At 48.5% G+C, this 26,843-nt stretch overlaps 1 protein-coding gene across 22 annotated transcripts in view; it reads right to left on the reverse strand.

Annotated features, from left to right (window-relative positions):
• Positions 1-1,547: 1,547 nt before the first annotated feature.
• The window catches only part of ANKS6 (ankyrin repeat and sterile alpha motif domain containing 6), a 68,829-nt gene continuing 43,533 nt past the window's right edge, over positions 1,548-26,843 (reverse strand). For 3 of the 22 annotated variants that reach the window (XR_015242882.1, XM_025915964.2, XM_086683582.1), the window contains one exon: positions 18,997-24,855. Coding sequence is in view for 2 of the 22 variants with exons in the window: in XM_025915964.2 (XP_025771749.2) it covers positions 24,751-24,855 (105 nt within the window). In the remaining 20 variants the exon portion in view is untranslated. Of the gene's footprint in view, positions 2,978-7,174; positions 8,230-9,060; positions 9,594-12,530; positions 15,452-16,497; positions 17,734-18,996; positions 24,856-26,843 lie in introns of those variants that run through there. The other 19 variants (XR_015242880.1, XR_015242864.1, XR_015242875.1 and 16 more) reach the window with 18 other exon arrangements.

Below are 26,843 nucleotides of genomic sequence, written 5' to 3' on the forward strand. Positions count from 1 at the left end.
CCCCCCAAAACCATAAGCCATCCTATAAACATCTCTCATGTATTTCTTCTCTTTCCCCCACGTATTTCCTATTCGTGTTTACATTGAAGTGCTTCTTTCAACCAAGTAGCTCAGCTGGTTTTTTTGTTTAAATACATTGTTTGTTTTCAGTTCTTTTTTTTAATGGATAAGTTATGAATGATGGCTCCAAAAAAGATTAGCTGAATGAATCTAAGTCGCTTTTCTCTTCTCGCAAGGCATGTTTTTTAAACCGTAAAATTGGGTTTCAGGCATCAAATGTGGTCTGGTGACACAGTTCGAGTAATAATAATAGCTGCCATTTATTAAACACCTACCTACTCTGTGCCAGACACCTTGGTATGCATCATCTTAATCTTCACAACTGTCTGAAAAATAGGTGTTAGGATCCCAGTTTCACAAATTACAAGACTGAAGTCCAGATGGATTAAATACCATGCTTAATGATACTTGGCAGAGACAGTGACAGAGCCCAAACCCGGTCTGTCCGACCCCAAACTCCTGCACATTTCTCTACTCCACATGCCTCTCCTTGAAGATGCCCTTCTATGACTGAGAAGTTAATAGTCTTAAAGAAGTAAAGAACGCCCCTGAGGCTCAACACCAGGAAAATGTAAAATGACTTGGCCAGGGTCCCTCACCAAAACAGAGATGAAGCTGGCCCTCCTCCTGAGGTGTCAGGGGAGAGCATCTGGCCTGGGGAGAGTCTATGACTAAACCCTTCTGGAGCTGAGGCCGAACCCGGGGTCGGCCAGAAGAGCCCTGAGCCACTCCTTCCACCCGTGTTCTTTGTCGGTTTGACAACAGAGGAAGGACGGACATATCGGCTTGTTCCGTATAGGCTGGACCAGCCCCGAGCAGACGTAGGCAGGCAGTTTAGTCATAACTGAGCATCTCCAAAAGGACACAGACTGGCGAGGGGGCCAAAAGCCCCCCTCATTTACAGGTTTCACAAACAATAAGATCCTTTACAAAGGGGGTTATCAATGAACAAGAGGTACAGTTTAGGAACAGAACCTTGGCCAGACGGGAAAGTTTCTGGTCTAACCACTCGTTAAACTTTAGGAAGCAGGTAGTCCTGGGCTCAAAGTCTGGCTTACCAGTCATTAGTGGTGCAACTTTGGGGGAGTCACTCACTCTCCTGACCTTCAGTTTCCTTGTCTGTGAAGTGAGAATAAACAATTCCTCTTTCACAGCAAGTTTATTGTGAAGATTAAATAATTACAACAGCGAATGTACTTCGAGTACTCACGTGTGCCAGGCGCTGTTCTGAGCACTTTTCATATCATTAACTCCCTTAGTAAGATGATGCGTACGTGCATGTAAGGTACTTAACACAGTACTTAGCTCTTGTTAGGCAGAACCTTGGCCAGACGGGAAAGTTTCTGGTCTAACCACTCGTTAAACTTTAGGAAGCAGGTAGTCCTGGGCTCAAAGTCTGGCTTACCAGTCATTAGTGGTGCAACTTTGGGGGAGTCACTCACTCTCCTGACCTTCAGTTTCCTTGTCTGTGAAGTGAGAATAAACAATTCCTCTTTCACAGCAAGTTTATTGTGAAGATTAAATAATTACAACAGCGAATGTACTTCGAGTACTCACGTGTGCCAGGCGCTGTTCTGAGCACTTTTCATATCATTAACTCCCTTAGTAAGATGATGCGTATGTGCATGTAAGGTACTTAACACAGTACTTAGCTCTTGTTAGGCATGCAACTAATAACAATTATAGTAATAATACCAGCAGATCAGTGGCAAGATCAGTGCTTCCTGAGGCTCCCATGCTGTTATTCAGTCGATGGCGGTTGTGTGCTCCACCAAAGTCAGCCTTGCTGTGGCATTCACTCTGGATCCCAGTCTGCTGCTGGAGTCTCTCCCTCATCCATGGTGTCCTTCACCAAAGACAGCTCACAAGTAATGCTGCGTACCACCCCCAACCAAGTCACCTCTTCCTCAGAGGGATGTCTCCAGGTTCCTCAACTTTCCCTGGCCACTAGTCTGCTCATGGTTTTCTTCGAGTGATGTCCAGAACTGACCACAAGCCCTCCATATGGACCAAGAAGCACACAGAATAACAGGAGCATCCCTCTGTGTTCAGGCCTCTGGGCTGCTGCCCTTGCAGTCTGGGGCCACCCGCATTTTGCCGGCAGCCACATCACACTCTGGTCTTCTAAGAGCCCCAGGTTTGCTCTCTGTGGACTTGTTGTTGTGCTGTTTCAGATGACCAGCTAGTCAGATCTCCCTGAGCCTGCTGACCAGCAGTTTAACGCAGGGGCCTGTGAACAGGGCCAAAACATTTCACTCGTGATTATGTCCCCATGTTCCAGACTGTTAAGGGCATCCAGATTAGTAGCCACGATTACGGGTGAGTGTGGCTGGGCTGGTTGGTGGTGAACCCACATCCACGCCTAGGGACCATCCATCCCTCTCTTCTCTGTGTGATCACACAGCATTTGTAAAACCAGGACTTCTAGAAAGCCACTGAGGGTCAACACCCAAATTCCATGTTGCTGACCTCACCCTTTTAGCCTCTTAGGACTCCCAGACTCGGTTGTGTCCCCCGCTCTCTGCACTCCCTTTCACTCATCTCCCAAAGGATGCTTAGTTGCTCTGCCTGGATCCCATCCACAGTTTCCCGCCCTGCCCTCACAGGCACTCCATGGGCTCACTGAATGCACCTAGGTGCTCCCTGAAATTCTCCTCATCTCTCCTTTCCCTTGTAATTCTGCTCGCCCCACTATTTCTGTTTGCTGGTCATTCTCCACCAATACGTCTGGTGTGCCTCTGTCATAGGCCCAGAGGTGAGAAAGTTCTTCATTCCTTTCTTCATCTGCTCATACCCGCTCCAAGTGCACTGCGGGAAGCCTCTTGAGTGGACTGTGACTCATTCTGGCATTGGGTGGCTGCGTGTTCCTGCAGGCTCCTCCGTTCTAGACCTCTACTTCCAGTTTCTGTGTCCCGAACTGGGGGGTGGGGAGAGGGGGGTTAATTGTATCAAACCACAACATACAGGCAGAAAGTGCACAAATCTTAATTCACAGGTCAGTCAGTTTTCATAAAGTGAACACGCCCATATAAACAGCACCAAGAACCAGAACATGACCAGCACCCAGAAGCCCCCGTTGGGTCCCTGCCAGTCACTATCCTCCCTCAGGGTAACCGGCATCCTGACTGCTAACCCTGTAGATTGGTCTGGGCCTTTTCTTGGTCTTGGTACAAAATGGAATCACTGCCTGTGTCCTCTTTTGTGTCTGGCTTCTCTCACTCAACGTTGCGTTTGTGAGATTTATCCATATTGTTGTGTGTGATTGTGGGTCTTTTATTCTCATGGCTTTGTGGCCTTAGCCCTTCACAATCTGACTTGATCACGTGGATCCGTGTGGGGCCCCTTGGTTTTGTCTCCACCCACCCCCAGCTGGGCCGGTTGCAAGTCTCACCTGTATCCCTACCTCTGGTCTCACCCTTCAACCTACCCTGCATTTACCCTGCCAGACAAACCTCTCCGACACTTGGCTCCAATCATGTCCTCACAGCTCAAAACATTCTATGGCTCCCTGTCATCTATGGGGCACTAACTCCCAAGACTGGGGTTATAGGCTACTGACAATCTGGCTTCAGTGGTCCCAGCTTCGCACCCGCTCTATCTCCCCATGCCTTCTAACTACTCAGGACGTATTAGCAGGTCCATAATCATGCCTGCCCTTTTCTGCCTCCGTAACTTTTGCTTGTGCTATTCCTTCAACCTGAATGTTCTTCCCACTCTTCCTCCCATTGGTGAAATCCTTCACGACTGAGATCAGATGTCACGTCCCTGTGATGCCTCCTCTAGTCACCCAGCAGAAGTAATTGCTACCTTCTCCCAGCTCCCATGGTGAGGCTTGGCTCATGCTGAGAGGTATCACTTATCACTTCTTTAAAAGTTAATTACCACATTTCACCCATTCTGAGACCCACATTTGTATTCGTCTCTAGCATCAGGATGCACCTTGCCATTGATGGCATCTTATAATTGGCAGTATTTTTTCCTTTCTCAGTGATACATAAAATAATGGTGTCTTAGATTCGATGAAATACAGTTTTTCATTTTTTATCTCAGCACATTCTAGAAAGAGTCTCTGACACCACACTGTGTCGTATAGTTAGTCTACCTCTCTGCGTCCTCTTCCACATGTGAGACCATAGGCACACACAAGCACACAATCTGGGTTTGTTGAATGAATAGGTGTGCATTTTTCATTATTACCTGAACGCCTTCTACATGTGTTTCTACAATGGGGAGAGGGGGTGCCGTGGGAAAGTCCCCTCCATGTGGCTCTTCATGAGGTTCGTCACAAAGGGCAGAGGATTACCCTTTCCTTCCAGGGTACGGAGGGCCAGGTGACAGTGGGGGAGTCTCACTTCCCTGGGGCTGGCACAGCTTGGAGGGGGAAGGCTACATATGATTAATTTAATGCCAAATCCTTAATCAGCAAAGCAAGCTTCAATTATGACATCCTTCCTATCGGGTAAATATGATTTGCTTTTCAAGGATCTTATTTATGGCCTGGTTTTCAGGAGCGCGCTGAGACAGGAAGCTGTACATCCTATCCTGCCAATCTTGCTCCAAGCTTTAAATAACAACAGTGAGCCTTTTCATTTGCCTTTTCCTAACAAAATCAGTTATTCCCTCTGCCCTATCCCCCAATCCAGCTCTATAGTATATTAAATAGCAAAGGACACAGATAGGCCGGCATCTGACTTTAGTGATATTTCGGTTACTCTTTGCCCTTTCCTTAACATTCCAGCTGTTCAAATTCCATAGCTGATTTTAGTAAACTCCAGCATGTTCTATCATTTTCCACGTGCTTCTAAAATTTGGAAATACAGTGTACGTCATCAGATGCTTTGGGATGATCGACTCGCTGTGATTAATGGTACCGTATCTTCCTGGTATTACACCATCTTGCACAAGGAAGTATAAGATCTTCTGACTCCAGATGGACCTGTGCCTATGTTTGAAAGACTGGTTTGGGGGATGCCTGGGTGGCTCAGTCAGTTAAGCATCTGACTTGGGCCCAGGTCATTATCTCACAGTTCATGAGTTCAAGCCCCACATCGCGCTCTCTGCCATCAGCAAAGAGCCTGCTTCGGATCCTGTCCCCCTCTCTCTCTGCCCCTCCCTCACTCACACTCTCTCTCTCAAAAATAAATAAACACTTAAAATAAATAAATAAATAAATAAAAGACTGGTTTGGAAGGAACTCTGCGCCTAGGTTCATCAGGGATCCTGAACAGGCTAACAGCTTTATAGGATTTGCTCCAGTTTTAGATCAGCTTGATGAAGAATTCACTATATGTATCAGGTGTTGCTTTCTGTTGGATGGTTTTCTTGGGTATTTCAAGGGCATGGAGATTGCCAGGCCGATGAGCATGATAAAGTTCAATTGCATGGCCATCTGGACTTCCTTTGGGGAGTTTTTTTGATTGATATCTTTATTTTGTCAGGATCTTGGAAAGCACTTAATTCTTTTATACGATGTTCATTATCTTTTAGCAAATTAGATGCCTCTGGGAATTTTCTAAATTCCATCTTCTCCTTTAAAAGATGGATACAATCAGTTGCAATGTGAAAGAAACAAATAAAAAGTTTCTTGCTGTCAAGAGCAGTGACCTCTGGCTAACAGGACCGAGAGAGAGAAGTAATGGAAGGGGAAAAAGAGATTTATTTTTCACCTTCTATCCTTCTGTACTGTTCGATTTTTTTTTGTTTACTATGAGCATATATTTCTTTTATTAAAGAAAAAAAAAGCTTCCTGTACCACTTTGCTCTCTGTTTTATTATTGCTTTTGGTTCTATTTTTCTCCCTCTTATATTTTCATTTTGAGACGTTCAGCTAGAGGATGACTCAGTTCATTAAAAAAAAAATCCCAACAACAAAACAACAAAAAGATTGAAGAAAAACCCCACTACATTTGGTTTCTACTGTTTACTATCACTTTTCCTCTTCAATTTTCTTTTTATTTATGCTTTGATTTTTTTCAATATTAGGGTTAATCTTATATTAGAAACAAAGTAAAACCCTTCAGTCTCTAAAACATAAACTTATCTGGGGAGAGTTAGGGACCCTGTGGAGAATCTGGGGATCCCTTGGCAGAGGAAAGCACAGACACACAGCTTCAGAGATTGTACCCCCAGAATATCTCTTCAATACAATCTAGGGCACAATGTCCTTTCTATATATTATCTCATTAATTGGTCTCATTAATAATTCTGTAAGGCATTCTTATGCCCATTTTACAGAAGATAAAATGGAGTCTTAGGCTGAATGTCAAGCGAGCACAGAAGTGACAAACTTTGGGGCTATAATTCTGGATTTAAGAGGCCAACCTGTCTTTTCTAGCACACCATAGTTTAAGGTTAAGTGAACTGTTGATTTTCTAGCTTCTCCTATTGTTTCTGTTCCCTTTGTTAAAAGTGGATACCTGATGCCTCATTGCTTGTTTCTTTTAGCAAGATCCCCCGTGGCTTGCATGTTCTTCTATCTTATGCTGGTATGAGTCTCCAAGGGAGTCAGTTTGATTTATTGTCACCTTGGAGGTCCTCAAGAAACACCCCAGAAGGGTCATAGGACCTGGAGTTCAATGTTTCTCACTCCAGCACCCCTGTCGCGTAATGACGCAGACCCTAAGAGCAAGGAAGGGAGGTGGGGTGCGGGGAAGAGAAACAGAGGGAACCCAAGAAGGAGACATGGGGACTGCATTTTGTTCCCAGTGTGCTGGCACTTGGGAAGCTCCTTGGCCTCAGCTTCCTTCTTTTAAAATAGCGTGAATGATGATCATGGGTAATTTTAACAACTCCAAGAGCGTGCTGGGCTTTTACCAGGGGCTGCGCTCTGAGTTTGGCACTTTATAACTAGAAAAGGGCAGTGCTGGGATTCTAAGCCGGGTCTGAAAGCCTCCAGGGCCCTCTCCCCTATTACCCTATGCTCTACTACCCCCACTATGATACCCCAACAGGTCCATTCTCCTGAAATGGCTGGCAGGAAGATCAAAGGGACGGGAAAGGAGAAACGCACACCCTTCCAAATATCTTTTCTCTCTTTTTGTGAAAATTATTTCTTGCCAAAGTCTACATTTTTAATGTTCACGAAAATGATATTATGATCAATAAAAAATTAATGTTCTGTGTCTATTCTTAGGCATTTATTTGTCTCCCAATCCACAATGATAACATGAACTGACTTTGGAAGAAATATCGCTCATTTGGGGGGCATTTCCTCCCTACCTCACGTAACCAGAGTGTTACTAGGGCTTGCTGCTGTTACAGTATCTCTGTATACATGTGTTTGGGGGATTTAGCCAAGACAGAGCAGGACCAGTGTCCCTCATTGTGGAGATCTGATCAGCTTCCGTACTGGCCGCTTCCGGTCCCGACAGGCCAACCATCCCAGCTCTGTACCGCTGTGCACACGATACCCTCCGCCTGGAAAGCTTTTCCCTCTAACTCTAAACCACGTCCAGTTTTCAGAGCCCACATTAAATTCCACCTCCTCCATGAAGTCTTCCCTGGTCACTCTTCCAAGGAAACAAGCCCTCTGCCTTCTGAGCGCTCAGCCCCTGTCTCCCACCGAGCACGTCCAACCTCCTCGCACCATCACTGCCAGTGCTCAAGACCCCTCGCCCACCAGGCTGCAGCTGTCTTTCTCTGCCTCCTCTTCAGCCCCACCCAGGGCCTGGCAAGTAGTAGGTCCTCAGAGGGCGTCTGTTGAATTGCACTGATGATGCCCAAGACTCATCTTCACTTTTTCCTGCTCGGCTCTCAGAATCCTCCTGGTCAGATTCATTGTCACTCCTTCTGGCCCTCCGTGTACCCTGTTCTCATTCTGTCCCCTCACTATTCACTTGACACTGCATGTTTTGGTAATCCATTGCTGCCATCACAAACCACTCCAAGATTCTGTGGCTTAAAATAGCAACCGTTTTGCTTATGACTATTATCTGAGCTGGGCTCAGCTGGGCAGTTCTGCTGGTCTTGCTGGTTGGTCACTCATGTGGCTGCATTCAGTTGGCAGGTTGGCCGTAGGCTGGGCTCAGCTGGGGACGCTGGCACATTTGGGATTCTCTGTCTTTCCAGTTAGTCTTGGAGACTCTCCCTTTCCACATGGCCTCTGTGCACAGTCTCTCCATGAGGCTTCCCCAGGAGGGTAGCCAGTTTTTTAGGTGTCAGCTCAGGACTCTGATGGGAAAAAGCAGAAACCCCAGGCTCTCTTATGGTTTAGGCCCAGAACAGGGACAATGTCACCTCCATCACATTTCATGGGGCAGCAAGTCACAGACCTAGCCCAGACTCAAGGGGAGAGGACTTCAAACCATCATAGACACCGAGAGACATAGTTCACTGGGGCCACCTACCCGTCGGTGTTCCTGCCACCACTGCACACATCAGGGCTGTTTGACCTGTTTGACTCTGTGCCTGTCCTGTTCCCATGAGTGCAGCCCTGGAGGGCAGGGGCTGTGTCCCCAGGGCCTGCACAGTGCCTGGCACAGAGTGAAGAACTTAGTAGAACTTAGTAGAAATTCCCCAAACGGGGTCAGGAAACCTGGGCTCTGGATGAGTTGCCACAGCAAGACCGTGGGTATCCCTGACCCTCTCCAGACCTCAGTTTCTCCATCTATACCAAGAGAGGTTAAACAGATCTTTAAGATCTTTTGAGTGTAGCTGACATTCCGTAATTCCAGTGGGCACGGTACTGGCCATGGGCCACATGTCACATCTGGCTGTTCCCTGGACAGGCCGTTTTTAGGCCTCTGCTCTTCACACGTTATGCTTTCTGCCTGGACAATCATATTCTTTTCCCGCTCATCTTTTCAAGGCATAATGTACATTTTTAACCTCATTTGCAGAAGTTGAGTTAACGACTTCCTCGGCTCAAGACACATTCATCATTCTTTCATTCCATGCAACGCCCTTCTGCTTTGTTTTCTGCTTCATCCTTGGTCCCCATTCCTCCCCCACCCCCCAGCATGGTCACCCCTTCAATGTGCTTACACGTCACATGTTACCTACCCTTGTACAATATCCGTCCCTCTGGCAATGGGTGGCCACGCCCCCTCCACCTCTCCGTTTTCACAAACACTGTAGACAGACATTCTTAGACATCTCTCCTTGTGCACCTGCAGGGGAGTGGCTCTAAAGTGCATACCTAGGATTTGGGACTGCGCGGATCCTGGGATGTGAATCAGTCTAACCAGGCAACAGAATCAGCCTGAGTGTTTAAAACACAGGGACCTGCATGCAGGGAATTGGTTACTCGGAGAATGGAAAGGCTGAGAAGCTACATGGGGACAGTGAAGCAGCCAGAAATTAGCAACAGTGGAGAAGTGCTACAGGAGGACCAGAGAGGGGAGGGGTTATCTGGTAAATCTGGAGTCATAACTCACCAGTCCTGGTCCCTTGGAAGGAGGCACAGCTGCTGCTTGGAGATGCCACCTGCGGCTGAGGAGAGGACGAGAGATACCCTGGTTTCTCCCTTCTGTCCTCCAACTTCCTGTCAGTGCCTCTTAGTGGAGCCAGCTGACAAGGAACCTGGAAAACACCGCCTGCAGGGACCAGAGCCACTCAATACAGAGCAACGCAGCAGCAGAGGACAAGGAACACGTATCTCAGGGCACACAGCCTGGGGCCGGCTCCGCAGTGGGCACATACCCAATGTCACGAAAACCTGCCAGACTACTCTCCAGATGGCTGTGCCGCTTCACACAGCCCACATCCTTAACAACACTTAGCATTATCCAACTTTCTCATTTTTTAAATTGATGGGTAAGAAATTGAATCTTGCTGTTGTAGTTTGGGTTTTTCTCAATGACCGGTGAGGTTGAGCATCTCTGCATATATTTATACGAGTTTCTGCTTCTGTGAAATGGCTTCTTCCTGGTTTGCAAATAGTTCCTGTATAAATCTAGCTCTTAGCCCCTTGTGAGCCCCTGGTCAGATTTAGGCATTGAAAACATCTCTTCCCTCTGTATCAGCTTTGTGACCTTCATTTAAAAAGAAATCTTTGGGGCGCCTGGGTGGCGCAGTCAGTTAAGCGTCCGACTTCAGCCAGGTCACGATCTCGCGGTCTGTGAGTTCGAGCCCCGCGTCGGGCTCTGGGCTGATGGCTCAGAGCCTGGAGCCTGTTTCCGATTCTGTGTCTCCCTCTCTCTCTGCCCCTCCCCCGTTCAAGCTCTGTCTCTCTCTGTCCCAAAAATAAATAAACGTTGAAAAAAAAAATTTGAAAAATAAATAAATGAACTTAAAAGAAATTTTTAAAGAAACCTTTAGGGGCGCATGCGTGGCTCAGTTGGTTAAGCGTCCAGCTTCAGCTCAGGTCATGATCTTTCAGTTTGTGAGTTTGAGCCCCACGTTGGGCTCTGTGCTGACAGGTCAGAGCTTGGAGACTGCTTCAGATTCTGTGTCTCCCTCTCTCTCTCTGCACCCCACCCCCCACACCGGTTGTGCTCTGTCCTCCCACCCCTCTCAAAAATAAACATTAAAAAAATTTTTAATGAGGGGCGCCTGGGTGGCGCAGTCGGTTAAGCGTCCGACTTCAGCCAGGTCACGATCTCGCGGTCCGTGAGTTCGAGCCCCGCGTCGGGCTCTGGGCTGATGGCTCAGAGCCTGGAGCCTGTTTCCAATTCTGTGTCTCCCTCTCTCTCTGCCCCTCCCCCGTTCATGCTCTGTCTCTCTCTATCCCAAAAATAAATAAACGTTGAAAAAAAAAAAAATTTAAAAAAAAAAAATTTTTAATGAAAAGAAATCTTCAGTTTTTTTTTTTTTCAACGTTTATTTATTTTTGGGACAGAGAGAGACAGAGCTTGAACGGGGGAGGGGCAGAGAGAGAGGGAGACACAGAATCGGAAACAGGCTCCAGGCTCTGAGCCATCAGCCCAGAGCCCGACGCGGGGCTCGAACTCACAGACCGCGAGATCGTGACCTGGCTGAAGTCGGACGCTTAACCGACTGCGCCACCCAGGCGCCCCATGAAATCTTCAGTTTTGATGTAGTTAAACCTACAATTTGCCAGTGCTATCACCGTGGGTGGGTCATGTCCCCTGGCTGTGCTGTGCTGTAATTCTCTAAGTGTGCAACTGCAGAGAGAGGGCAAGAAGCTTGGTCTTTTCTCCAGGTTCCCTCCATGGCCCAGTTTTGAGCTATTGTCTCAGGGAGATGTTCTCTGCTCTGTTCCCAGGCTGCGTATTCATCGCTAAAGAAACCTTTGTTTTCTGGGTGTCAGCTTCCCAGAGAACATACTAGACATTGTCTTCACAAACAACACCACAGTTGCAAATAGCAAGGCAGAATATGAAGGAAAGACACATGCAACAAAATTGGTTTCCAAACCAGGCCCCTGTCAGGAAACTGTAAGGAAAGGAAGTAAATAGAAAATTGAAAGTTGGCATTTCTCAGTTCTCACTTTTCTCAGGTGCCGTGTCTCGAGGAAATATATGCATCTCAAGTTCATTTCCATTCCCTTCATTTCATCAAAGTATTCAGAAAGCTGTACATGGTTGCGAGGAGACAGAAGGAGCTTTGGATACATGTCGGACAGACCCCACTCCAGCATGTGGCCACTTTGAGGTTTCCCGTAAGTCACCCCACTGCTTTGAGCTCAGTTTCCCCCAACGTGGAAAATGACATTTACCATGGATACCTGTCCAAAGAAGCTTTAGAGAGTGGAAATGAAGTGTTTGCATTTTTTATAGATCTTTCTTTAGTAATAGAGATTTTTTTTAAGTTTATTTATTTATTTTGAGAGAGATAGTGCACAGGAGGGACAAAGAGACAGGAGAGAGAGAGAGAGAGAGAGAGAGAGAGAGAGAGAGAGAGAGAGAATCCCAAGCAGGCTCTGCGCTGCCAGTACAGAGCTCGATGTGGGACTCGAACTCACGAATGAATCAGGAGATCATGACCTGAGCTGAAATCAAGAGTCAGATGCTTAACCGACTGAGCCATCCAGGTGCCCCTGCAATTATAGATTTTTAAAGCACCTACTGTGTGCTAGGCACTAAGGTTTCTTTTTTTCATTTAATTTTCCCAGCCATCACAGGAAGAGAAATTTAGTACCCCCATCTTACAGATGGCAAGGCTGAGAGTCAGGGGTGCAGAGAGGTTAAGTCAGTTCCCAGGCTTAAACAACTAGGATCGCTATGCCCTTGCCCTTAGCTGGACTGGAAACTGTCGGAGGAGGTCACCGAGGGGACGTGACCGCTGGTTGACCTGGGAGCTGGACCCCAACACGAGAGGCTCCCCATCCCTCCGCTGTCCTTGCACTGCGGGTTCCTCTTGCCTTCCCTGCTCCCAGGGGCTGCCCCAAGGACATGGCCTTGGGATAGCAAGGTGGTGTTAAGACCATCTGGATGTATACATGACTTAACCCAGTTAAGGCCTCTGAATAAACTTTTAAGAGGTGGTGGGTGGGTGTGGAGATCTCGTCTTGCGGCGTCCAAGACAAGCCTCTTATGTAAGTTCTCTTGCTTATCAAACCTGCCACCTACCCATCTGGAGGGGTCTGCCTCTTCCTCTTCCTTCCTTCCTCTCCCTGCCCTCCACATACGGGGCCCATTTCAGATCACACCTGGGAAGCTGCCAAAGAGCCTGCAAAACAACAGAAACATGGAGCTGTCTGGGATGGGGGCTTTGGCTCTTCCATCAGACATTTCTCAAGTTCTTTCAGGCCAAAAAGTTAACTCCTGGGAAATATGAAAGAGCCACAGTCCCCCTCTTCCTGCCCTGGGAACCCAAATGCAGATGGTGCAGCCCAGAGCTTCCCTCCCCTCCCCCGGCTCAGGCACTCTTGTAGCCCTGGCAGCCCCAGGGATCCCCTGCTGAGACTTGGGGGCTCCCTTGAGATGACAGTGAGGTGGTTCCTATGGCTCCGAGCAAGCGGGAAAAGGGTGGGAAGACTTTGCCTACCCCAAGGTACAGAAGGTGGGTGACAGCCCCTAGGAGTGCAGCTTCTCATTAATACAGCGGGATCCAGAAAAACCAAGGCCATCCCCGGGAGTGAGGTTTTCCCCTCAGGCCTGTGGGGCCAGAAGATGTCCCAGGTCCCCAGCCCCTGCTCCACTGCCGGGAGATGATGCTACCTGTGACCTGGTGGGCCGACACAGGACAGAGGGGCTTGAGGGAAGAACCTGGGGGTCTGAGGGTGAGGCAGGGTGACTTGGGGTAAACACAGCTATAGGCATGCTCTGTGTCATTGCTACCTCTGGGTGTCACCTGCCAGCTTAGGCTAAGGGTCCTGGGGCTATGACTGGGGACAGTGGTCTCAGATGTCCCTCGCTCCTTGAGGCTGGATAGCGACTATTTCCAGCCAAGCCCCATTCATGGGAAATTCCCAGGACCCAGCCAGCAAGGAGCTGAAGGGCCAATGCTGATGCTTCTCAACTTGGGTCCATGCCAGCTGTTGAACAAAGTATCAGGCTGGCTCGAGGAGCAGTGGGTCTTCTTTCCTTTCTTAAAAAGTGATTAGCAAGTCACAGAATGTCAGAGCCGGAAGGGACCTGAGAGGTGGTCACGTGGGATCTGCCTCACGGTGCACCCGGGAAAACAGGCTCAGAGAAAGCCAGTCTACACAGCAGCAGCCACCCTGGGTACATTTCCAGCAGAGAATGATTCTCAGCTCAAATGATTCCTGGTGCAAGTCCCCCCTCCCCGCCATGAAAAAAAACCTTCGTCCCCAGACCTCTGCTGAATTTGGAGCCGCCAACGAAAGCTGGGTAGTCCTCTAGATTTTGAAAACTCAAAGGCATCACCCTCTTGTTTTTAAAATTTCACCCTGATTCACTTGGGCTCATGTGGTCTACAAAAATCTTGTTCCCAACAAAGAAACAATGGCTTCCTGAGTCGAATCCCTGGGAGGTGCAGGACTCAAGAAACGCTCTGCTTCTCATCTTGCAGAGCCCATGGGGAACCAGAGAAATCCCCAGTCTCATGTTTCCCAGGGAGCAACATGACAATGCTGGAGCAAATACCAAAGGAAGCAGCGATTGGCGAAGAGGAAAAAATGCTGACTTTATCATTGAGACACTTAGATGCAAGTTTCAGTTTTGTCACTGATTTGCTGTGTGACCTTGGGCAGGCACCATCCCATTCTGGGCCTGTTTTATCTCTCATAATTTGGAGGGGAGGTGAGATCCTCTCTAAGCACCCTTCCAGGGTCAGCTCTGCCTGGGGTTCCAGCACCCCCCCCCCCCACTGCTGTCCTCTCCAGCCTTCCCTCCGTGCTTGCAAAGCCTAGGAGGGGTGGGAAAGCATCTCCCAGCATCTTTTCTTTCCGTTTAAGTTCAGATTTACTAAGTGACTTTTCCACATTTTTTCTTTTTTTTGGAAGTGACAGCTAATGGATAAGGAGTTCCTTAGGTGCTTTGTCTGGATCTGACCAGGGAAATCAGCAGAAAGACAATATCTAGATTGCTCCAGGCTGACATTACTGCTACAGGATGATGTTAATTCTGCTGTTTACAGAAATAAGTCCAGTGTGAGTCGAGGCTTTTTGGTGTTTAAAACCAGATGGTATTTCCTGCCTTGATCAGCCTCGGAGCTTTGGTTCCCATGACAACCCCTAAGTTCCACCTACTGCAACTTCCCCGTTCTCCAAGCTGCTTCCTCTTCCACCATTGTGCCAGGGTCCCTGGAGAATAAAGCCAGTAAGCGGCATGTGCATGGCACTTTACAGTTTACAACACACTCCAGTACTTATGGTCTCGTTTACTCCTTGCCAGGGCCTTGCCAGACAGCATTTGCTTTTCTCTCCATTTTACAGACAGGAAAACCAAGGCCTCAGAGATGAGCTCATCTGTCTTCTCAGCCCACAGACGTGTCAGCAGGACTCAAACCCAGGCTTTATGGCTTTGAAACTCATGTGGGGTCTGCTTCGCCAGGATGGATATGAATGCCCTGGCCTGCAGACTTTCTACTTGCTTAGGGTTTCTAAGGGGTGAATCCTATACCTATATTGGGTCGAGGTCAAGTTGTGGCATCTCTAGGCAAGTTAACTTCTCTGTGCCTCATTTTCCTCATCTGTGAAATGGAGTAGTAATAATGATACTTCCGGATGGCTGAGGGGATTCAATTCGTATGTGTGTAAAAGCACAATCAGGGGTGCCTGGGTGGCTCAGTCGGTTGAGCGACCGACTTCAGCTCAGGTCATGATCTCACGGTTTGTGAGTTCGAGCCCCACGTCGGGCTCTGGGCTGACAGCTCAGAGCCTGGAGCCTGCTTTGGATTCTGTGTCTTCCTCTCTCTCTGCCCCTCCCCCACTCATGCTCTCTCAGAAATAAACGTTAAAAATTTTTTTTAAAAAAAGCACAATCAGCGCTTACTGGATTCAGTAGGTGTGAGAAGCCTGGGTTCTACTCTAAGCATCATGTGACCTTGGGCGGATCATTTTGCTTGTTGGAGCCAGTTTCCCTCTCTGTGTAAAAGATGACAGCGTCTCAGCATTCATGCAAATGTTGTGCATGAAATTAATGCATGGAAGGGTACTTGGAGAGCGCCCTCTCTCACACTACAGCATGTGCACACATCCCCTGGGGGGCCTTGTGAAGATCAGGTTTGGGCTCAGTAATGTGGGGCACACCTGAATTTCTCACCAGCATCCAAAGGATGTCAAGCCTACTGGTCCAAGGACCAGACTTTGAGTAGCAAGGCTGTGTAGCTTCCAAGAAAACACCATCCAAGTGTTACTACCAGTCAACCATACAGACAGCCATGGCCATAGGCCTCCAGTTATAAGCCCAAAAACTCAGGAAGTTTGGAGAGTTCACTGGGAGCATCAGCAGGAGCCCATCTGGAGAGTTTTCCAAGGTGGGAGATTTCCATCAGGAGAAGGACTCCCCAGGCCCCCCAGGCCCAGGGCTCTGTATCCTGGAACCCCCCAGAGCTCTGGTGAAAGCTATACCCGATCTTAGGGCTCTCAACAGAGGATGTAAAACTGTAAATGTGTCACATCTTGCACATCAGAATATACTCATTGATAATGACTTAGGCAGTTCTTTAAAAAGAAAAATAAACTTAAATTAAAAAAGGCAAGGTGACCTAGGAATGCTAAGTGATCCATGTACAAGCACACGGTAGAATGTGGATCAAAGTAGAGCTATTACACAGGTCTAAAGAACACAGTCTGCACCTTGTGCTTTTGTGTCCAATTCTTTGTTCTGTATTCTTCCTTATGTAATTGCAGATTGTAAACTCAATTATGTGCACTAAGTTCACTGCTTGGCAATAAACAAATGTTTTCCATTCATGCCTGCAATTCATTTGGTTGGGTGCATCCCAGGCCCTTGCTGCAGGTCCCTAAGCCAGCTCCTCTGACAGCTAACCGCTCAGAGTACGCTCACGTGGCAAGGAGCACAATATTCCCCGCACTGTGGCTGCTGCAAGGCTCCCTGCACCCTGACCCCCAAGGAACAGAAAGAAAGATGAACACTTACAAGTGGCTGCTGCCCCTTGAGCACTCACCCTGTGCCAGGCACTGTGCTGAGCACTTGACTTGGAACAGCTCAGTTAATCCTCACAGTGCCCTGAGAGCCAGGATTTTTATCACCCCTCGTGGATCATAAACTCCGCGAAGGCGGCGACTTTGCTTTGCCCCCCTCAGTGCATCCCCGGTGCCTGTGACGGTGTTCCATCAGTGTCTGCTGAGGGAGCGTGTCAGCTCTCATTCCAACAAGGAGGAAACAGAGCTTTGCTTACCTAAGACTCCCACCACCCACACTACCCCCCCATCCCCCACCCCAGCCTGTGGCCCCAGCTGCCCTGGGGGGGCATTCTCTTAGAGGATTCTGACTCAGGTTCTTAATCACTGTCCTTGTGAGAAGTTACTAAAATCAGTTTGCCCTGAGGTCACCTCACAGATGAAGCCAACCTACAGAAGCGGCAGTGACAGTGCTGACATCCTTCTTCGTGGCTGAGGTTCCCCTCCACACACACAAGGCCTCCCCCATTTATAAAGTCCCTGCTCGCAGTCTGGGAGCAGACTCTGAGTGGAGATTAGCCTGTGGCGTGTGGTTTAGGGGCTGTCTTGGGAGGACCCCTGGTGGCAGGGCAGGGGCATGTGGGACTGGGCAGAGGGAGGTTGGGGCGCAGGGCTGGTGGGTGCTGCAGTGGGATAAGTGGGAGCTCATGGGCCTGGGTCCCTCGGAGGCATCAACTCAACAGCTGAAGAAGTCCTTCATCCAGTGGGTGTCCATGCCAACGCAGAAGGGCTTCTGAAAATACCCATCTGCGACTCAAAGGGAGTGTTTCTGATTGTGAGGAAAGTAGAGACAATTATTCATTCAACTGAAAGAGCTGTGAGCACGTGAAGCAGAGAAGCTCTGAGACCCTTGGGGAAAAGAAATGAGAGCCGGAGAAGGGGCAAGCAGCCTGGAGCAGAGGAGGTGACCTGGCGCCTGGAGAAGGTCCCCGCCTTCCAAAGGGGCTTGCTTCCCTAGAGCCAGGACGAGGGACAGGGGTGGCCCGCCTCATTCATGAGGGTTTTCTGTAATAGGCTCTGGAGACGCTGGCCAGAGACCCTCCACCCATCTCTACCCTCTGATGAAGGGGACAGAAAACTGGGTGTACCTGTGCACATGGGAGTGTCGAAGACCCCAGGGTGGTCACGGACCTTTCACACTGATGACAAGGTGGAGATGAGCAGACTGACAGGAGAGGGATGGAAAACCAGCCAGGTGATGAGCTCCCCTCTTCTTTCTCCTTTTTTTTTTATTAAAAATTATGATAAAATAGATACAAAACTTAACCACTCTAACCATTTTAAAGTACCCAATTTAGTGGCATTAAATACATCCACAATTTACAACCATATCATTTAGTTCCAGAACTTTTTCATCACCCCCAAAGGAAAGCCCCTACCCATTAAGCAGTTACTCCACATTTCCTCGGCCCCCCCAAACTCCGGTCATCTCTACGTATTTGCCTATTCTGGACACTTCATACTAATGGAATCACAGAATATGTAGTCCCTTGTGTCTGGCTTCTTTCACCTGGCGTAATGTTTTCAAGGTTTGTTTGTGTCACAGCAGGTGTATTTCATTCCTCTTTATGGCTGAATAATACTCCATTGTGTGGCTACACCACATTTTGTTTACCCCTTCATCTCTTGATGGCCATCTGGATTGTTTCCACCTTCTGATTATTGTGAATAGTGCTCTGAATATTTGCATACACGTTTTTGGGTTTTTTTTTTTTTGAATACCTATTTTCAATTCTTTGGGGTCTCTAGTTGGGAGTGGAATTGCTGTGTTACATGGTAATTCTACATTTAACTTATTGATGAGACACTCCCCTTTTTATAGATTTTCATAGAATCAGAGGGCAGGAAGGGACTGCAAAAATGACCTAAAATGATTTTTCTCAGACTTTTGGATTCACACATCAGTAAAACTAAAACTACCATCACCACCACCCCTTCTCCCCAAGGAGGGACTTGCATCGAGGTCAACCCTATAAAATGCATATATTTAGTGTCAGGTAACTCACTGCCTTATATACCCGCTTGTCTCCCCTCATCTCCACCTTTGGGTCATTGGGGAACCAATTGCTGGGTCCCATCCTCATCCAAAGTCTGAATTCCCCTCTCCAGCTGCCCTGGTATGGGCTTGCCCAGCCTTGGGGGAAGGAAGCTCCCTTTCCCAGGTAGCTAGGGTTCCTGGATGCTCTTCCTCAGGGAAAGCTGGCTCTACTCCCATGGTCTCCCTAGTATCTTTGCTCCATCCTCTGGGGCCTCACAGACCTTGGCCTCACTCCACCCACTTCAGGACTGGAACCCACACCACCTTCTGCTTCCTATATGTTCTACAGGGCTGAGCATGCCAACATGAGATACTGATACCAAAGGAGGTGGAGATGAGGCAGTCCCTGGACTTGTAAGAATTCTTAGAAGAAACAAAGAGAATCTCCAAGGTATTTATAGTATTTCATGAGCACACCCACAAAAAAAATTGTGAACAAGCCATATAGACTAACAGGTTTTATTTTTGCTGTTGGCTGGGCTTATACCAATGTAACGTTTCTCTCTGTGTGGAAAGGCAGCAAGGCAGCAACACAGCCCGGAGAAAATGAGGCTCCTCTAACAGTGAGGGGTGAGATCTGCATTGAAGCCCACTGTCCCTTGTTAACTGGGGGGCCTTGGTGAGGTTAATATCTGTGTGCAGATATTAACAAAGGAGAAAAAGAGAGAGAGACAAATCAAGAAACACTTAGCCATGGGGAACAAACTGATGGTTACCAGAGGGGAGGTGGGTGGAGGGATGATTGAAACAGGTGATAGGGATTAAGGAGTACACTTATCATGATGAAAAAAATGTCTGTGTGCCACAGTCACTGAATCAGTAGAAAGGGAATGTGAAGGCTGCCTGATGGGCAGTTGTGAAGGAGGCGAGGCAGCTTACAGACGCACCCCGCACACCACAGGCGCCTGCTCTAATAGTTATCACTGGAAGAAATCTGAGCAGCATTTATGCCTTCGATGAGCAAAATCAAAGCGAGAAGACAAATTCACTGTTATTTAATACACATTTGGCAAACAAAAATCCTTTGAAGGATCAAGTTCTTGCATGGAAATAACAATAATAATAAAAAGGTAACATTTGATGGTGAGGAACCTGTAAACCCACTCTACAGGGCTGAAACAAGATGGCAACCTGGCCTCTTATCAAAGGACACGGTGGCCTTGCTGAAGACTTAGGGTAAGGCTAAATTCTACCCCAGCCACCTGGAGGTGGGGGACAAGGTCCCTCTGAAGAGGATGGCCATGCCCTGTGTCTATCAGCCCTGGGGAGGTGGCTCTGACAGGAGCTGGGGACCTGGTGGGACTGGCTCACCCCACTGGGCAGGGCCCTGAGAAGGGAGCCCCAGGTGGTCTCCACCCTAGAAGGAGCTGGAGACAGATGAACTGGGCCTTCTGCTCTATCCCACTAGCAGTGATTCTGTGTTTATTTCTCTTGTTATCCCAAGTGTTGGTGACTCACCATCTATAGAGATTGGCTCTTAGACAAGGGACTAAAATTTAAAGCAGGATCTAATCCCCTCTTAGGCTGCATGTTACAGAGGAGCAGAGGCCCCCTGAGGCCAGCAGGGAGCCTGGCAAGCCCTGCAGAAATATCTAAGGAGAACCCACCCAGAGGAAGTGACTCACCTACCCCATCTTCCAGGGAGGAAATTCATCTTCCGGCCTATCCTACAGAATCTAGTATTGACTTTATCGGGGAAAACATCGGGTGTCCTTACATGCTGAACAGGATCTATTAGTTAAAAAGACATGATTATCTTGCTTGAAACGGACAAAGACATACGAGCACAGATGATGCTTCACAACACCTTCAGTATGGGCTGCAAAATTTTCCCAAGAAGGGTCCTGAGGCTTCAGGAGATAGTCTTGGTAGCAAAGGTCAGTGTGGATGTCAAGAGCTGCCCAGTCCAATCCTGACCTGCACAGTAGTGTCCTTGGGCAGTTCCAAGGTAAGAGAAAACTGGAAGGGTTTCCTGCCTCCTCTTTGTCTGCTGGATCAGCTCCTGCAGTTTGGCTGGAAAGCCTTCCTGCTTCTTTCCGTCCACCTTGCTGGGAATCCCAGAGACACAAACACCCAGAGTCAGGCACAGCTGGAGCGTGGGGATCCACTGTCAGCCTTGGGCTGATGCCAGCAGAGCCATCTAAGCTGGGCTACCTCTGGCTATAGGCCCCTTCCTCTGGTCTTACTCCCCCCTCCCCACCCATGGCTACATCCAGGCAAGTGGGCCGTGGAGGTGGGGAAAGGAGAGAGGCAGAGAGACTGAGACTGATTTCAACGTGCAGCCACAGTGATCTCTATCTGCACAGCCCCACACGCTGTGAAAAGGGCTTTCTCACTTTCATCTGATCCTCAGCACCTTGGGGAGCACCAGCCCCTTCTAACCAAAAGGGAAACGGAGATTCAAGCAGAAGAAACAAGCCCGCTGTTACTCAGTAAGTGGCTGAGCCAAACCCCGGTGCTAGGGCTGACTCTAGATTCAGTGCTCTTTCCAGGGTGACAGATTGCTTCTATGCACTTCAAAGAAAAGAACCCAAATAAAAAAAATAAAAAAATAAAAAACAGAAACACACACACCCCAACCCAAATCAGAAAAACAGGTATCTAACTTCTCTCCAGCAATATGTAACCCACGAATGCTATATGCAGACTAAGTTCACACAGGCTGTCCCTCAATCTGGGTGCCCTTTCACTTCCTCATCTGCCAGCTCCCTCCTGGGGGGCCAAACCTGAGCCATCACAAATGACATTCTCTGTGCCATGGACCTAGCACACGCTTTCGTGACAAGACTCTTCACACGGCACCACAATGTTTTATTTACATGCCTGTCTCCTCTAAAACACTGTGGGTTCCTTGAAGGCAGGAATGAGTGTATTTTCATCTCTGGATCCAAAACACAAGCAGGGGCAGGCACAGACTGGATGCTCAGTGAATGTCTGGGGAACAAAAGCATGAAAAAGTAAACATTCTCCTAGCAAAACTAGCTGGCTTCCATGGAATGGTCTGGCCCTAAAGGAAGAAAGGTGGGAGGATGCCCTGGCCAGTGGGGGTGTGGCACGGACACCCAGCACCCACCGGGCAGGACACTGCACTCAGGCTGGGAACAAACGCCCTCTACCCTGCAGGAGACCCCCAAGGTGGAGAGGCCTCTGAGCAAGGTCCCAATCACCTAAAAGTCAAGGGACTCCCCCACCCTGATGTCCTACTGCCAAGCAGGGCACCTCTGCCAAGAGCTGCTGGGGATGGATGAGCAGCGAAGACCCCTGACCCGGCTGAAGTCCGAGTGCCCCCTTGCCCGCCCCCAGCAGCTGCGAGTCCTCATGGCTGCTGCTGTCCTAGTTAAAGCAGGGTTTCTCGGACAGCGTCCAAGGAGTCTGGTCTTGCAACAGCACCACGAAGAAGCACTGTGATCAAACGTATGGGAAATACTACGTACTACCTGACCCCCTTATAAGAGGCCCAACACACACGCTGGCGTGCCGAGGGTTCTGAGATGTCCTACAGCAAGACAGCCCAGTAACTGGGCTTTAACCCAGTGCCTGCCAAACCTATTTGATCAGAGCCTCATCCTACTTTCACATATACACTCCCTTTATTTTTCTTTATGAAAAATCCATTAACATCCTATGGAACTAGTGTTCCAAGGAATACATTTTGGGGAATGCTGGTGAAGGTCATCGAGCAAGGGAAACATTTACTGTGGAGGAGAACAGACCCTTGCAGGCAGCCTAGGGATACATGTGAGATGGGAGGGGCTACCAGGAAGGGGGAGATCATGGCCCAGAATGGGTGCCAGGAATCTCTCACCACTCCACAAACTGCCTTAGAACCACTTGAGTCTAGTGAGAAAGACAAGAGAGACACTTGTCCTGAGCCTCAGGTTTCCCGTCTGCAAATTGGGAATCAGCCCAGCTCTGCCTGGTGTCATCGGATGAAATCACGGGATTCTGAACTGTGGAAAGCAGACTCCTCCAGCACAGCCCTTGTATATGATGGATGTTCAAACCTACCTGACAGGAAGCTGCACGAATATAGGGGTTATGAAAAAAACAGGACAGCAGCAAGAGGCAGACACAAAACCTCAAGGCATGTCACCCCAGGGCCACGTATTTCAAGGGCAAACAACCCTAGGCCCACTGATAACCCCTGGAGAGATCAGACCATTACAACAGTGGGAATCCCCAATACTCCCAGCTCCAGGAGTCTACGCAGGTCGGTGGAAAGGCAGGGGCCCAGAGCACACCAGATCCAGTTCTAAGCGAGCTCTGCCCCCTCTGGGCTATGTTGCTGGCACGCAGCTGCACCCTGTCTTTCAGATGTGCAGGATTCTCCCGCATGGCAGTGAGGACGGATGACACTGCAGTCAAGCTGCCACACACAGTAGGTGCTCTATGACTATTTCTCATTAAAGGCCGGGATTTGAGGGACATTTATAAAGATGCCTGTCAGCAAAGGCAAAGTGAAACCTTTTCGCTTCAGTCATGTTGCATGCTGGCAGCTGCCAGTGGGAGGGATGAGAAGATGGAGGTACTGGCCCAACAGGCAGAGGGCGAGCATGAGGTGGCTCTGGGCTATGTGGTCACGACTGCCTCTCAAGAAGCCAGTGGAGGGGACCAGGCCTTTGGCTGGGAGAGGCATAGGAAAGACCGCACCTCCCGAGGACATGTGGCCTGGCAGAGCTTGTGGCAAAGACCAAAACTGTGAAGGCTGCTGTCTACTTCGTGCAGACCAACTGCTTTCTGCACGCTGGCTCTAAGCTCTGGGCAAGAGGCTATGTGACTTGTCCCGGCCACACAGCTGGCCAGCCGAAGGACTGGATATGAACTCTGAGCCCGAGTCCAGAGTACAAACTCTTCCTACTCTGTCATACTGCCTCTCGAGGTTGGGATCGTCTGTTCACATCCTCTCCTGCCTCTCGAGGTCCCCAAGGGTGGGACTGGCTCTAGCTCATCTCTGTATCCCCCGCACTCAGCACGTAAAAGAAATGTAGCAAGCACTGGCCAAACAAATTACTCACTTGAAAACACTTCCAAAAGCTACTGGATTTTAGAAGTCGGGGCGCTGCTGAGGTACTATGACATGGCAGAAAATTACAAGAACTAATTCCCTTCTGAGGAACATAGCATTAACACGGTATACAAGAAATTCCAAATGCTTAGCTCTTTGTCTAGAAAATGTGAGCACCAAAGTCCTTCCACAGTGTAATCTATTAGGGTCTTCTGCTCCCACCTGAAGTGTAGAAAGCCCTACAGTGATACGGGTGAACAGCATAGACTTAGAGCATCATCCTGCCCAAGCCCTGATCTTGCAAGTGACAGCACTTAGGCGAGAAAGAAGGGATCCAGGATCACGCAGAGGGCTTACTCTTGTTTCCTATAGAAAAGGTTGCCCTTGCAACAAAGAAAAATGCATTCAACATACACATCCTGAACACCTGTTGTATGTTGTATGCAGTGGGTGCAGCCAAGCATTAGAACAGAGTTTCAGACACGCAGTAAAGGACCCCAGGGGCTGAAAAGTTAGTTCTATGTAAGAGAGTCAAGAAAGGCTTCACTGTACAGGTGACTTGGATCACAAAGAACAAGTTAGAAGTTTTCCGGAAAGATGTGTCAGGGAAGGCTAAGCATTCTCCAAAACACATGCTGCCCCAGCTAAGTTTAGAGTTGCTGCTGGGGAGCCACCACCTAAACAAAGACTACATTTCCCAGCATCCTTCACACTCAGATGATGCCACATGACTACTGGAGGTCAATGGAATGTGAGGAGGAACAGATGGAACAAGGGCAATTAAGAGGAAAGTAGTTAAGAATGGCTGTGCTTTCTCCACTGTCCCTTTCCCCTTTTTGCCAACCAGAAGAAAAGATGCTGAGGTCCCTGGGGATGGCAGGGCTGCAAGATGAAATGAGATGGGTCCCCAAATCACAGTGTGAAGTCACCTGCCAAGCAGAAGCAGCCGTTCCAGACTTCATGTGAGGTTAAGTCTACCATGTTTGAGTTTGTTACAGCAACAAGCATCACCAACTACTACAGCAGGGAAGGGAAGACAGGTGCTCTGGGCAGAGTGAACAAAGGCATGGTGGTGTGACAAAGTGTGGCCTGTTTCAGGGAATGGGGAAAGAGCTGACGGTGGCCAGAGCACTGGCTGTGTGAGGGCAGTACTGGAATTCAGAAAGCTCACGATGGTGACCACAGGAGGGAGGATCACGTACAGGGATTGTTTCCAGGGGCCCTGGTGTTGCTGGCGCTGCTCTCAAAGGAAGAGTGGAAGTTGTGAATGGTTTCCTGTAAAATCTGTCTCTCGCGTCCCTGTAGAGGAAATTGAAAACAGACACAAAGTCTTGTTAAATCTTTGAACTATTAGTTCAATTGACATGGTGTTGTTAATCCTCAACTAATACTTTAGAAACCTATGGGTGTCATGGGGAAATAAATTATCTGATTAAGAGAGTACTGAGTTTAATAAAAACACACTGAGTCAGAATGTCCCCTAGCACCCATAATCACAACACACAAGGCTAGAGAGGGCCCTCGAGACACAGGGGTCCAATCCCCCAGGCAAGGACAGGATGCAGAGCCCAGGAGCTGGACTGACTTGTCCTGGGTCACATGGCCTGCAAGGGAAGTTTCCTCCCCTGATTCACTGGGTGTCTTTCTAGCCCTCAGAGTTCCAGGGGATTGAGTGGGAGCTGAACTTCTTTCTGCTACAGAGAGTTTCAACTGCCTCACTCCCCCCTGCCCAAAAGCTGTCAGATTCCTCTCCACAGTGATTCACTTCTCACTCTATCCATGCAACATTCCCCCACATCCCCACCCCTTAACACACATGTTTTGAGATGTGAAAAAGGGAGGATGTAGAGGTTTTTTTGAGCCCAGAGAACATCTTCACCAAATACCTGGCTGAGAGGCAGTGATACATAGAAGTTAAGAGCAGGGACTGGAACCAAACAGCCTGGGTTCAAATCCCATTCCTCCCATTTACTAGCTGGGTGACCCTGAAAAAGACACTTAATCTCTCTGGGCCTTAGTTTCCTTATCTGTAAAATGGGATAGCAATGGTACTCAAATGGTTGCTGGTGACAGCAGACTCTGTGGGCAGCAGGAGACTGACAGGTCTTATTGTCAGAGAATAGCAGTGTGGACTCAGTGCGTGTGTGCATGCACGCATACACACGCATGTGTACACACACACACACGCATGTGTACACACACACACACACACACACACACACACACACACACACATATTAAGTAGGCTTCGTACCAGGTGGAGCTTGAACTCATGACCCTGGGATCAAGACCTGAGCTGAGATCAAGAGTTGGGTGTTTAACCAACTGAGCCACCCAGGTGCCCCCTAAACACACATTTTTTAAAAAGTTTTTTTAATGTTTATTTATTTTTGAGAGAGAGAGAGAGAGCGCAAGTTGGGAGGGGCAGAGAGAGAAGGAGACACAGAATCTGAAGCAGGCTCCAGGCTCTGAGCTGATGCAGGGCTTGAACCCACAAACCATGAGATCATGACCTGAGCTGAAATCGGACACTTAACCGGCTGAGCCACCCAGGTGCCCCCCCAAACACACATTTTTAAAACCAACAAATGTGGTGATCAAAATGTAAAGGAAATTAAAAATGAATAATCTCTGGTAGACTGTTTTCTGCTAAGAGTACAAAGAAAAAAAAAAGTCTACTGAATGAGCTCAACTTCAAACTTTTTCTTTCCGTGGACTCTCCAGACCCCAGAGCAAGAACCTCTACCACTGTTGAGGCCTTCCTGGACACCTGAGGGGGCAGTAAGACCTCCCAGCATGCCAATCCTTCAAAGTAAGTTAAATCACCTAGAAAAATGCCTCCCCCCAGCCCCAGGAGCCCAACAACACAAACCTGGAGGCAGCAGGGTAGAGAACAGAGCACCAGATGTGGCAGTCTGAGGACAGTTGAGTCCCCATTCTACCGCTCCCTAGTGGCGGCATCCCAGGCAGGGCCCCTTGCTGTCGGGTGTCCTATCTATAAAATGGGGACAGTAGGACATGTTGAGGCTGTGATGAGGCTCAACCCGAGATAATGAACGGGGTGACACTGTGCAAACTGCAGAGGGCTAAAAAATAAACAGGAGGGATGACAGCAATGTCATTATTAAACACTACCTTAGCCTTAATTGCCTGAGAAACGAGGTCAGGGAGAGACAGGGTTCCAGCACTCTGCCTCCTACTTAGGAGGGAGCCATAGATGATGAAAACCATAATTGTTCCCTGTATCCACTGCTGATTGAAGATGATGATAATAATTGCCCCTTAAA

Source organism: Puma concolor, chromosome D4 (genome assembly GCF_028749965.1).
Source record: "Puma concolor isolate L17-30 chromosome D4, mPumCon1.1.hap2, whole genome shotgun sequence".
In the NCBI taxonomy this organism is placed as follows: domain Eukaryota; kingdom Metazoa; phylum Chordata; class Mammalia; order Carnivora; family Felidae; genus Puma; species Puma concolor.